At 35.8% G+C, this 13,759-nt stretch overlaps 1 protein-coding gene and 1 long non-coding RNA gene across 2 annotated transcripts; both read left to right on the forward strand.

Annotated features, from left to right (window-relative positions):
* The first annotated feature begins 9,250 nt into the window (after window positions 1–9,250).
* LOC111429254 (uncharacterized) lies at window positions 9,251–10,978 on the forward strand. Its single transcript, XR_011641509.1, has 4 exons — window positions 9,251–10,097; window positions 10,152–10,241; window positions 10,297–10,452; window positions 10,511–10,978. It is a non-coding gene; the product is annotated as an uncharacterized lncRNA (long non-coding RNA).
* A 1,688-nt stretch (window positions 10,979–12,666) lies between these two features.
* LOC111429325 (uncharacterized) lies at window positions 12,667–13,428 on the forward strand. The gene has a single exon (XM_023065208.2). The coding sequence runs from the start codon at window positions 12,667–12,669 to the stop codon at window positions 13,426–13,428; it is 762 nt and encodes a 253-aa protein (XP_022920976.2).
* Window positions 13,429–13,759: the final 331 nt, after the last annotated feature.

Here is a 13,759-nt window from a genome sequence, read left to right on the forward strand (position 1 = left end):
CCTTCATCCTTATTTTCACTGTCAACAATTTTCAAGTATTCTGTTAAATGCAAACATTCTATTTCTAACTCTTTCTCATTAACATCTTCATAATAAAATTCAGGAAATTCTTTACAACTTTGTTTCAACTCTTCAGAATTCAGAGTTTTCAAGCGAAAAAATAAATCAAAACGTTTACTGATATTCTTATACGAACTTAATCGCTGTTTTAGATTAATAAAATATGATGTTAATTTTGGTAACTTTTTAATTACTTCCTTCTGATGTGCAGCTTTTTTCCTTTTTTCAGATCCACTAGGATATGACCGTTTCGACATTTTATATTATAATTCACCAGGTATTTATTTTTACACCGAAAATAGTCGCTAACACAAAAAGCAACAAGCAAACGATGATTTAATTAAACAATACCTCAGAACACAATCAATAACAACTACAAATAAAACAAACGTCACGATACCACATACAAATACAGGGGAATGAGGCCGCCGAGTCGGTTTATTTAAGTCGTTCGCTCACGTTCAGTTTTACGTCGCTGTAGGGATCCTGCGAGTAGATCTTAACGGTGTCTGATGTTAAACTAGAACCTCAGTTCGTTAATAATTAACAATCCGAAAAATTACTTTAACAAATATTTTATTAAATTTTATTTATAAAAAATACAATTAAGTAATAATTAAATATTGTTGCATTAGAAATTGCACTTAAGAGTATTTGATATCTGAGGGGGGCCCCTATCTATTGCGGGGCCCTGGGCACTTGCCCAAAGTGGCCACTGAGAAAGAGTGGTCTGCGTGTGGCCGTCGATTAAGGCGGATTGTAGGAGGTGGGCTCGGCACTGTTTTGATTGTCAACGATCCAAAACAACCCGACATACGTCAGTCCCCAGCGGAAACTTTACATTACCCAGTGGCAGATCCACTGGGTAAATCCACATCCACATTGACCTGGTGGATCCACTTCCTATGTCAAAAGATTTTGGATTCTACAGTTTGGATTCGCTTGGGTGGAGAACACCACGCGTCGTTGGAAGTCCCATACGAGGGCCCATATCCCGTCACCAACCGGAACGACAGTTCATTCACCAGGAGGATCCACAAGGCCCAGAGGCTACGCGGAATGATCCAGGACCCCAGCAGACAGACCCTGCTCCGCCAACAACGCGATATGGGAGACGCGTTAGATTCCTTGACCATTTCCAGGCAGGTCTCTAGTATTGTGTTTTCCAACCCATGGTCAAACACTGGCAGGGGGGTCTCTGTGGCGAACATCTGAACACCAGAGAACTTTCTAAACCGTTCAAAAAAATCTCTCTCCGGTCATCGGGGCAGGACACCCTTTTGGACACAATTTTGTGAATAACTAAAGACAAAATGTGTTTAGTTTTGCATGGGTAACACGACTAAACGACTAGATGTGAACTTTATTGAAAACCAACGTAAAATCAACTATATCTCAGAAACAATTGATTTTAGGACCTAAGGTTACTAAAACATTTTTGTTTATCTCGGTGAGAATTATAAGTGGGTAAAATATCCGAACAAAATTTTTAAACACCCCGTATATTACAGAATCATTTACTTTAACCATTGTGTATCAATTAAACCTCTTTAATAGTGTCTAAAGGTCACATCCATAATTAAGGAAGCGGAAAGAGGGGTCAAAATCGATTTTCATAATTGAACATTTGATCACATTTAATGAAAGTCTCTATACAAACTATTCCATTCGACCCCATAATTACCGACCAGTAGCATTCAATATGAAGAAAACACAAAGTTTTTATCTTTTGGAACAAAGTTTCCGTAAACATAAGTGTTGGCCCACCTCACAGAGTTTCCTTCGTAACTTTCTCAGCGCAACAATTTTGATTGCTGTGAATGCAGTGTGGGTTATTTACCCATTAATATTAGAAATTATAAGTAAGTGTTATGTAACGGTATCGAGGAGAAATATTATCGTCGTTATTATTGCAGATTACAAGACGAAATTGGAAAAATGTTTATTTCATATGCAGTTTTGTCTAATGGGAGTATTATTTGTTGTTTGTGTCATCACAATATTGCGCCGTCGACACGTTTTATTTGAAATAATTAATGTGTTGAGCGATTTTATTGAATTAGTTGCTCCGGAAAAAGTTAAATTGGTTGAGACAAAAACGAAAACGTTATTGAAAATGATCCGTTATGGAGGATTTTTTGTAGTATTATTTATGACACTCTTTAGTATGATTGATGAAAATTGTGCTAAATTTAAAAGTGTTGAAGATTGTTTAATACTCCAATACTATTTTCCTTTTGATTTAAAACATTGGGAAATAACATTAATGATGATGTTTCAAATGTACACAATCCGATTAGTACTAAAGGTTTTATTATTTATATATGTATTGTATTGGTATTCAGTGGAAAGATTACTCTTTCGTATAGAAAATATAAAGAAAATGATCGGAAATGTACATTTGACGCGAAATTCGAAAAGAAATTTTAAAATGTTGCGGCCTGTAGTTGTATATCATCAAGATTTATATAGGTATGTATTAATCTCTGAGGAATCTATTTGTTATTCTTTATCATGTAACGTATCATGTACAGTGTACATCGAAAAGTCAGCAACATCCTGTTGTCTTTAGTAACATTATACCCACGTTTCTGAAATTTTATTTATGTGGAATGTTCAACTCGTGCGACGATGGCAACAAACCTCCCAGCAACAAACTTTTACCCGTAATTTCCTATGTACTTCTTAGCTGATATCTTCCTTATTGTTATAGATAGCTAAAAACTAAATTTTTTGTTAACAACCAAAGCAAAGCACCGACTGAACAAAAAATAATAAAAGACCTTTAGATACATAGTTTCTCAACATTAAGAATAAAGATAGTAATCTGCGGATACACTTAATTACCAAGTCAATATGAAAATTCCATTCAAAGTTCGCATCCACTATAAGTCCCAAGTACCTGGTTCTGTCCACCCTCTTTATAATACCACAGCAAGAACAATTACGACCATCAGTTATGCAATCTCAATTATAAGTTTGGAACGTCAAAAAGTAGTATTTTGTGGGATTCAAGGACAGATAATTATTATCCAGCCAGTACTTAAGTTGCAGTAGCAGCAACGTCATCCTATGAAACTCCGGAAACCAGAAGAATCGTGTCATCGACGTACGACAACAATTGTGCTTCCACAAATTTATGAAGGAGTAAGTCGTTAACTCTAGGATGCATAAACCGGGCCTCTCAGGCCCGGCGAGATTTTAGTTACTCATAATTTTCTTAAAATAATTTCAATCGGCTTGAGCATTTAGATATGCTCTAAACACGTCTTTATTCAATACACTTGATTCAAAAACATTCAAGTGTAATTAGCAATCGAAAAAAAAATCGTTTCCATTAGCACCACGTATTTGCATAAACCGAGCCTTCGAAGCCCGTGTACTAGTTACTATAGAACAAGTTTCAACATGTTCATTACAGGTTGAAGGTTATTATAATTTGTCAAACATTGCTGCACGGAATTGTGCGTGTCTGTGCAAGTTAAAACGTGCATTACTGTTGGATGTATAAAAGTAGGTGCAGCTGTTTTTCATTCAGTTGGAATAGAAGTTGGATTGAGTGAACTTGTGAGATACATATGATAATGGCGTCAAAAATTAATGTGAAAAGCGTGAGATTTGGTGACCCCGGTTATGAAGAAATATTGGTGCAGTGGGCAGCTGAATGTGATGATCTACCTTCTGAAGAAAGTGATGTGTCAGAAGCAGAAAATGATGACACAGAAGATAGAAATTTCGAATTGGTTCCTGACGAGTATTCTGGATCCAGTTCTGATCATGGTGACAATAATTCAGAGATTGATGTTGATGATATTGGTAAGCCTTCAACGAGCGGTTACATTGCTCCAAGTGGTCTGGTATGGAGTTTGGAACCTCCAGCAAAAAATAAAATTCAACCACACAACATTATTCGGCGTGCGCCAGGACTAGCAAGGAAACATATGGCTGCAACACCAAAAGAAGCGTTTCAGTTATTTGTAACTCCAGTTATTGTACAAGAAATTGTGAACTGTACTAATTTAGAGGGCAAACGTGTTTATGGAGCAAAAGGAAAACCGTGGAAAGATGTAACTGTTGATGACTTTCTTGCATTCTGTGGTTTACTTATTCATGCGGGAGTTGACAGAAGCTGGGATGTTCCTGCGAGAGAATTATTTTGTGATTTGACGACAAGAGAACCCGGAATGCACGTTTGGAAACCGATAAGTTAGCAATGGTGTCCTACATTTGGGATTTATTTATTCAGCAATGCAAAACCTGCGTCATACCTGATACTAATGTAACTATTGATGAACAACTCGTTGGGTTTAGAGGTAGATGCACATTCGTTCAATATATGCCAAGTAAACCGGCAAAATATGGACTTAAAATATTTTGGATGTGTGAATCTACGTCTGGTAATGCTTTGGATAGTTTAGTTTATATTGGTCGCCAGCCCGGAGAATCTCCACATAAAAACCTGGGGCTTGAAGTAGTACAAACTCTTGTGATTGGCATTCATAATTCTGGTCGCAATCTCACGATTGATAATTTCTTCACTAGTGTTCCGCTAGCAACTTATCTGTTGGATAAAAATATTACCGTTGTGGGTACACTACGTCAGAATAAGCGTGACATTCCGAAAGAAATGAAAGCCTCAAAAGATCGTGTAGTCTACTCTTCATTGTTTTGTTTTCAAAATAACGTATCCATGGTAAGTTATGCACGTAAAAAGAACAAATGCGTAATTTTACTAAGCACCATGCACCGCGACGCATCTATCAATAACGACGCTAAGAGGAAGCCTGAAATAATCTCTCATTATAATAAAACACAGGGGGGGTTGACATCATGGATCAAATGGTGTCGACATACACATGCAAGAGGCAAAGTAAACGATGGCCCATGACATTTTTCTTCAACATCATTGATGTTGCAGCACTCAATGCATATATAGTCTTTACGAAGGAACATCCAAACTACAACATAGGAGTGACTCACAAACGCAGAATGTTTTTGAAAGATTTAGCGAAGGAACTAGTGATACCACATATGCAGAGAAGATCTACTAACCCTAACCTACGGCGTACTGTCCGGGAGTGTATGAGCAGATTTATTGATATATGTGGTCCGCCAGCCGCTCACACAAGTGCAACAATTAAGAGAAAAAGATGCTCAGTATGTCCCGCAAGTATTGATCGTAAAACCACAATGATATGTATTACTTGTAAAAATAATATCTGTAATGAGCATAGTATTAGAATGTGCACTAAATGCTTCTCTAATTCCTAAAAACAATAAACAATAATGTTTTTTTAACAATAATGTTCGATTTCATATTTAACCTCACGTTTGTAACGTACATATGTATAAATAAATAAAGTTTTACTTCAATAACTTTGTTTCTGTTCTGACTACACGTGATTTTATATAATGGGTCTCAGAAGCCCGGATTATGTAAATGACGATATTTTATTGGTTAAGTATCCTAGGCTTAATATACATGAGGGAAACGAGAGGACCCAGGATTGATCCCTGCGGCACTCCACAGGATACATTGCGACTATTACTGTGTGTTAATTTATAGCAACAACCTGAGTTCTATTAGACAAATTAGCACGGACAAAGATCAAGACACACCTCTCTAACACCATACAAATCCAATTTGGCAAGCAGTGTATTAAGAGCCATAGTATCAAATGCCTTTGCCAAATCCAAAAATATTCCTATAATGGTAGTAGAAGCATCCAATACATCACTGACTTTCTTGGTGAATACACCAAAAGCATCATCAACCCCCCTTTCTTGACGAAAACCATACTGACAACTGGATATAATGTTGCTGGAATTTAGAAAGTGTTCTAACTGATCTATTAAAATTTTTTCAAAAATTTTTGATATGCATGGTGGGCCTATAATTTGTTAGCACAACCTGTTTTATAATAGGAACAAGGCCGGATTTTTTTAGAACTTGTGGAAAGCATCCCTGTGCATTTATTAAAATTGATAATGGAGCAGAGATAATATCTTTTAATTTTTTTATTATGGTTGCTGACAGGTTACTCAATAATGTCAATAACATCTCATTCAGCAGTCGGTTTCCAGAATAAACTTTCAGAATTTGAGCTTATATTATGTTTAAAGTTCTTATCGTTGTGTGTTATACTCCGCTCAAGGGTTTCTCCGACAGATGAGAAATATGCATTAAATTCATTAGCAATTTTATGTGGGCTTTCTAATGTGTTCTCGTCCTGGGCCATAATCTTTGTAATCGTGGGCACCGTTTTTCGTAAATTAAGACATTGTTTGACAATAAACCACAGCTGCTTATTATTCGTCGATTCAACTATTTTACATTTAAAATAATTAAATTTGTCGGACTTATTGTTAGTCAAATTATTAACTTTGTTACGTTGAGCCTAATACAGATCATAACTTTGAATTGATCTAGTGTGTCTATACGACCTAAACAACTGGTTCTTTTTATGGATATCAGATAGGACCTCACTGCTCATCCATATCTTTTTTTTAAACTCTGAGTTCGCGATTCTTTTGTTATATGTAGCTGAGATTAATGAGCTTTTTAATAAATTGATATAATCTGCAAAATTATCCTGAATATCCAAACCATCACCATACTTCCAATTAGAATTTATAATTAAGTTCCGTAACTTTTCGTAATTAATACAAGAGAGTGTCTGATCAAGTCCATCGGTTCTCAATTGCGAATCAATATCCAAAGAACTGCTGAGAATGCAAGGAAAGTGGTTACCAAAAGATTAAATCAATGACTCCGAAAATTTCAAAACGTGATTTGCAGTGAATATAGAGATATTCTTCTAAACTATTTAAGAAATCTTGGATAGGTCTTGACGGCGAGCGATAAAAGGAATTAATGCAAATTAATGCATCGCCCAAATGACATTCCGTTCTCAGAAATTTGTAATTGTTAATTGTAATGGTTGTACTGCTATGAGTTATAGTGGACGAGGAGTTAATAAAGTTTTTTCGTATACTTCTTATATTAGAATGAAAAATTTTAAAATTATGCGAAGCAATGTTGCAGGAATCAATTAGGCTATCGAAAGATAATTTATCTTCAACAAAGAGGTCTCTGATTCTAGGAAGATCTTCCAGAGGTATATCCATTTAAACAAAAAGAAAAAGAGAAATCACCAAACACAAAGAAACACAATAAGAATATATTCAAGTACAATGATAAAAAGTCTATGAACATATACACGCACGCACATTCAACATCGAATTTTCATCGCGCACAGCTTGAACGCTATGTTCCAGTTCTTCTATCTTTTTCCTTAAAACATCGTTCACCTTTTCAGCGACTTTTTTCAGGAGAACTGGTTCACAGTAGCCAAAGTCTCTCTTCAGCCCACAGTCCAATCCTATGTTTGGCCATCGCAAATGATACACCAACAGCTGGTTCTGGTTCACAAACGCTTTAGCGCTGCCCTCTCGTGCTAGAAGAGAAACTCTGTTATCACAACTCAGTGTGTTTGATGTTCTCTTACAGTCATTAACCAGAGCCGACACCGTTTTCGTGCCGCTCTCAAAATACGCTCGCAAATACTTTCGCCTGGAATACAGTACAGTACGTACCCAGGTTGTAAGCTTGCTTAATTCGAGGTGTCTGGGCAGGAGTATACTACTCCTACTCCGACCGCTTCCGGCATTTTTGATCCATCTGTGAACATGCAAATATCTGCCTGAACCATAGAATTTTTGTTTTCGATCCAGGACTGCTGTCTGAACAGCAGACATGTCCAGGACATGTCCTAGACATGTCCAATCTGGACATGTCTAGGACATGTCGGGACAGTTTTGTGATCATAGGTCTTTGGATATCATCAACAAACAAGTTTCTTTGACCTTAACGACAATTTCATCAGCATTAGCTTGTATTTCTACACCAACGGCTTCGACTATCGCAATCAGATCATCAACCAGAAGAGACCAAAGCAAGGAAGATAGGACCCCTTCCTGCGGACAGCCACCTCTCGGCCTGAAGCGTATTGTGTCACCGTGGAATGATCTAAAAACTATTCTACTATCGATTCAACCCGCTATAGTTGCTTCCACTCCCCTGTCAAGAGCAGCTCTTTCAAGAGATTGTGGTATTGCGTTGTGCATCGACGGATGTGCAAGACTGCCGACTTTTCTAACCACACTCCATCCGTATTTGAGGAGCACTTTTCCATGGAGGAATAGCGCGCTGTGACACTATTAGCTCCCATCATCAAGCTTCCTGGGAAGTGAGTCTGCGATACGATATTAAAGCTTGTAACATTTCTTTTTTTTAATTAATTAAAATACGTAGATTTTTCCATTAAAATAATTTAGGTAGTAATTTTATTTAAATTCTGAAATTCTGAACATAAAAGTCACGGTTTATTTTTCCTTATAATTTCGAATCGCGCTTTATGGCAGAACGGGTTTTGTGGTGACGAAGATTTTCGGGTCGATGAAAAAGAGAGACGAGTATTAAGAGCCGTAAAGTCGTTTTGAGCTAAGAGAAAATTTTCGATTTTTAACATCATCGTGGTTGAACAATTCAATCCAAATTAAGGGTTAAGTTTTTGTTCCCTCGGAAGTAATTATTCTTGGGATTTGGGATCTCGAATTGTATTTCGAAGAAGTTTTGTGTTTTGTAATTTCGTCGATACTCCTTTAGGAGGATTTAATTGAACCACGCCGCGTTTTACGCGAACTTCGATAAATTTTCCGGTTGCGAAGCGTTTCGATTGCCCATAATTGAGCGAAACGGTAAGATTATTGCTAATTTTCCTTTATTTTTCCTATCGGTAATAGTTTTCTTATCGTTTCTTTAGGTTTTTTTTTGTATCGGATATAAATTATTTTATATTGGATTTTTCCGTCAACGTGCCAATATCGTCTTGATCCGTATTATTGCCATTTTGATCCTGAGATCTTCTCTGCTAGAATAACACATTTTTTAAGAATAAGAAGAAAAAAATAATAAGAACTTATCAACATAGAAAGGTCAGATTGTTACATATTTTTTTCTTCTGTCCGTCGAGCAATCAGTCATTTCGGTACGCTAAAAAAAAAGAAAGACAAAAAAAATTGAAATTTAATTCGCATGTATCTATATATATATTTTTTTGTACTTACCATTACTATTAATTATTTTATTATTTGTTTTGCTTTTGTAAAATCAAAGGCACTCGAGTTTACACCCTTGGTTAGTTTGAATTTTCTTTTTATCATTAATTTTTTTTTTAATTTTTCAATTATTATTTTTAATTTTGTCAGTGATCTATATATTTTTTTTCTTGTTTCTATCAATTTAAATATACTGTTAAACATATTATTTTTGATATAATTTTTGTTCACGTCACTCATCTTTCACTTCGGAGTGGATCTTAATGTGATTGGTAAATGCAAGGTGGACTATCGCGGATCCACTGGCGCCCTTAAATTTTTTAAATCCACCCCCGCCTCGACTGAGATTTGTCGGCACCTTGCGTTATTGTGGCGTTTTAATTTTTTTTTATTAATATCGTCGTTGTTGTTGTTTTTTTTGTACGCCACAAGCTATTAAATGAGACTTGACTAAATGCAATTTTTTCTTTGGGGTTACCTTAACAATGAGTTGTATAAACACAGACCATTTCAAGATATTAGGCAACTTGAGAACATTATAAGAGAATGTGTTAAAAACATATCTCCTGTAATGCTAAGAATTGTATGCTTTGCGTACATAGAGAGAGGAAGAAATTTAGTATTTCAACTTTATTATTACTACAGAATAACTATTCGATATTCTGTGTTATTACTCTAGGTATTAACAATCTTTGTCAAAGTCAATCTGTTTGTGTATAAAGAAGTTGACGAATCATCTTAGATCGAAAGATCGGGTGAATGTCTCATATGTGCTGTTGATTTTTGATTGACACTGTATATTATTTTATGGTTACAGAATTTTTCAAATGCTGGAAGAATTCTTTAGTAGCTTTATAATACCTACGAAGATTATCATGTTACTTTCTTTAACTGCCTCTGCCACCGAATTTGCTTTGGTATGTGTGATTATTGAGTGTTAGTAATTAAATTAATTAAAGTAATACTTTTAGAAAAAAGATTTAATAAGTTTTCTCATGGCCATGATCAACTTCGTAACATTATATCTATGTCATGCAAGCGGACAAAGAATTACTTCAACGGTGCTTGTAAGTAGTTGTCTAATGAAACAATATTAAAGGTTTGTTTTTCTAATAGGCTAGTAGTGTGGCCGAAACCGTATATGATTTGAATTGGTATGATGCGGATATCTCAACACGAAAATACGTTTTACTCTTATTGTGTATGACCCAAAAATTGTTTATGACGGAAGTACCTTTATTCGGTGAAATATCACATGCAGCAGTAGCAAAAGTATGTAAATTACACTATTCTACAAATTTAAGGTAGTTAATTGTATGTTATCTTTAAGGAGTACAAGATGGTTTATGTTTTTTGTAATTGGATATTGAAAGTTACCAAATGAAGATGCTTAAACACCTAATAATTTAATCAACACTTATTTAATGCACATTTATTTGCACGGCATGCAATGACTGTACGTTATATCTGCACAATATATTCACATATATTGTGGGGTCAAGAGTTCAAGAGTCAAAAGGCTTGTAAGTAAAAGGATGTTCTCATCAGAGGAAACTTAGGAGACAGATAAATTAAAACAAATAATGTTTGTGCGAACTTCTTTCTAGCTTTATTTCATTCAGCCGAATTATCATAAAATTAATTAAAATTGTAACTAAACAGTAAATTGCGATGGTTCAGGATATTTTAGATATAGATGATGTAAAATTAAAGAATAACTGTTTATTAAAATATGACTACATAAATATTCCTTATTAATGTATTGATTAATAGCAATCAATTGATTGCTACTACTCATCCTTCGCAATCATGACCGCTTTTTAATAACGAAAAGTGATTACAAAAGAAAATTAATATTATATTATTTATAATTAATTACTACACTACACCTCTGGGGGTGAAAATAAGAAAAATTCTAAAATTTTTTTTTATTCATAATATTGTTTAACTCTATTTTTATGAATTTCGATTAATCTATTATTTAATTTAATAACTACGTTCGGCGATTTATTGAAATCTAATATAATGATTCTAACTTAGTTCCCACATCATTCTTAACTAAAATCTTATCTCCTACCTTAAAATTAATTTCCTTTAAGTTTTTATTATAAGAATCAGTCCGTTTATTTTTTGAATTTATTAAATTTGACCTAGCATCCTCACATGCTTTCTGAGGTCGATATTTAAGTTCAATAGCATAGTTGTTAAAATTATATATTGGCTCTACTTCATGCAATAAATTTGATGGTAATCTGTGGTTTCTCCCAAACACAAGTTCATAGGGACTATAATTAGTTGATGAATGAACAGTTGTGTTATATGAAAAACTCCAATAAGGTACCCAAGTACTCCAACTGTCTGGATACTTATTCGATCGAATTCTCAAATAAGCTCCAAATGTTTATGTGAATTTTCAATGGCATCTAAAGTTTCGTGATGGTGCGCTGTTGAATTTAAACGTTTAATTTTTAATAATTTACATGTTTCCTGAAATGTACTGGCCATAAATTCCGTACCTTGATCAGTTACAACAGTTTTAGAAATACCGTATCGTAAAATAAAATTTTGAACATAACATTTTGCGATAGTTTCTGCATCTTTATTGCTGATTGGGTAGCACTCCACAAATTTTGATAAGTCACATTGTATCGTCAATATATATTTATTATCGTCATTATCTGCATTAAGTGGACCTACTGTATCCAAGAATACTTTTTCAAATGCAGTAGCGGCCGTATCGGTAAGACTCATTGGTTCTTTGTTGTGTGTTGCATGTTTATAACGCTGGCAATCATCACAACGTTTAACAAAATTTTCTATGTCTTTGAAAAGACTGCTCTGAAAATAATATTTTTTGCCATTATTAAACATACGTTTTATACCAATGTGTCCTCCGGTTGGTAACATATGAAAATCATTCAAAATAAGTTGTCGAATTAATTTATTATGAACGCCCTTTAATTCTTTAATAAATTGACTAGTCACTTTATTTTTTATAATTACTATATAGTTAATGTTATTATTACGACTAAACCTCGTTGTGTCAAGCTATCAACATCACAGTAATTTGCATGGTGAAGTTTTGTAGTTTTGAAGTGTCTCATGTTAATTTTTCAAGCTTTTATTTGCACCCGCGTGTGTGTTTTGATCTGGTGGGTTTAGTTTGCTTGCCGGCGCGGCGTCGCGTTTGGTTAATTCCTTGCGGTTTGTTTTATAACTTTAATATTAATTTTGTTATCGTCGAGCGGTGCTGGTCGGTCGCGCTGACCTTTGAACCCGGGAACAGGTATCCCCATATCGATGTTGGGGTGTAAGGTTTGCTCCGGCCGCTTATCGTCGAAGAGCCCCGGTCTTCAGTGCCACAAAACATTTTGACGCATTTTGACCAAATGCGTCAAAATTCCTTCCGACACCCTCGTTCAAATCAAAGCGGGCGACGTCTTTTGGAAATGCTCCAAATGCTGGAGTAACCTTGATAAATCCGTCATGATCGAGGATGAAACATTTGATCTCTCGTCCTCCAGCGGCCCCAGTAATGCTCAACTGTTTCAGCTCATGTCTTCTATTCAGACTGAGGTGAAGAAATTATCAAGCAAGTACGATGAAATTATTAAATCCATCTCATTCTATGGGGATAAAATCACAGATTTTGAACGGACCCTAAATATATTTGGTGATAAAGTCAAACAAATCGACACAGTGGTCGCTGAGAACCTGAAACTCAGGGCAGACTTGGCCGTAACGGAAGGCCGTCTCGATCACCTGGAGCAATATTCACGCTTAAACAACTTAATTATTTCAGGAGTCCCCGAACGCGTGGGCGAAAACCTTCCTGATATTGTGTCCAGTATTGCTTCTGTTATTGAATCTCCCATTGCACTTTCCGACATTGATGCCGTACATCGATTGCCTCAAAGAACATCTCTCAGAGCAGATAAACCGCATGCTAACGCAATAATCGTTAAATTTGTATCCAGAATGACACGGGACCGCATTTTTAGTGCGGCTAGATTGCGTCGTCGCGGAGTCAATGGCCGTGGTTTATCGGTTCCGGATATCTCGGATAACTTATATATAAACGAACATCTAACGGCTAATAACATGAACCTCTTCAACAGGGTGCGGGAAATGGCACGAGAGAAAAATTATAAGTACGTTTGGACGAAGAACTGTTTGATTCACGTAAGAAAAGATGACAGAGCTAAGGCTTTGGTAGTCAAATCCCTGTCAGACTTGAATAAATTGTAAGACAGAGCTCTTTATCGCACTGGTTTTCTTTGGGAGTATCACTTCACTATTCATGGGCCTTAGCTTCTACTACCAAAATGTCCGAGGCCTACGTTCCAAAACGAATACTACCTCAGTTAATTCTTATGCGCTATCGACGGATTTTATTTGTCTTACCGAGACCTTTCTTAACTCTACGGTGTCCGACGGGGAACTTCTCAACCCGTCATATATTGTATATCGTCGTGACAGAGAATCAACAGCGTCTACCAAGCGAGATGGTGGAGGAGTCCTTGTCGCCGCCGAGAGAGGTCTTCACGTCGTTCCTATGCCGTGTCTCCACTGCGGTGCC

Source organism: Onthophagus taurus, chromosome 1 (genome assembly GCF_036711975.1).
Source record: "Onthophagus taurus isolate NC chromosome 1, IU_Otau_3.0, whole genome shotgun sequence".
Classification (NCBI taxonomy): Eukaryota; Metazoa; Arthropoda; class Insecta; order Coleoptera; family Scarabaeidae; genus Onthophagus; species Onthophagus taurus.

Coding starts and splice junctions, on each gene's coding strand:
- LOC111429325 (XM_023065208.2), top strand. CDS start 12,667: ATGATCGAGGATGAAACATTTGATCTCTCGTCCTCCAGCGGCCCCAGT.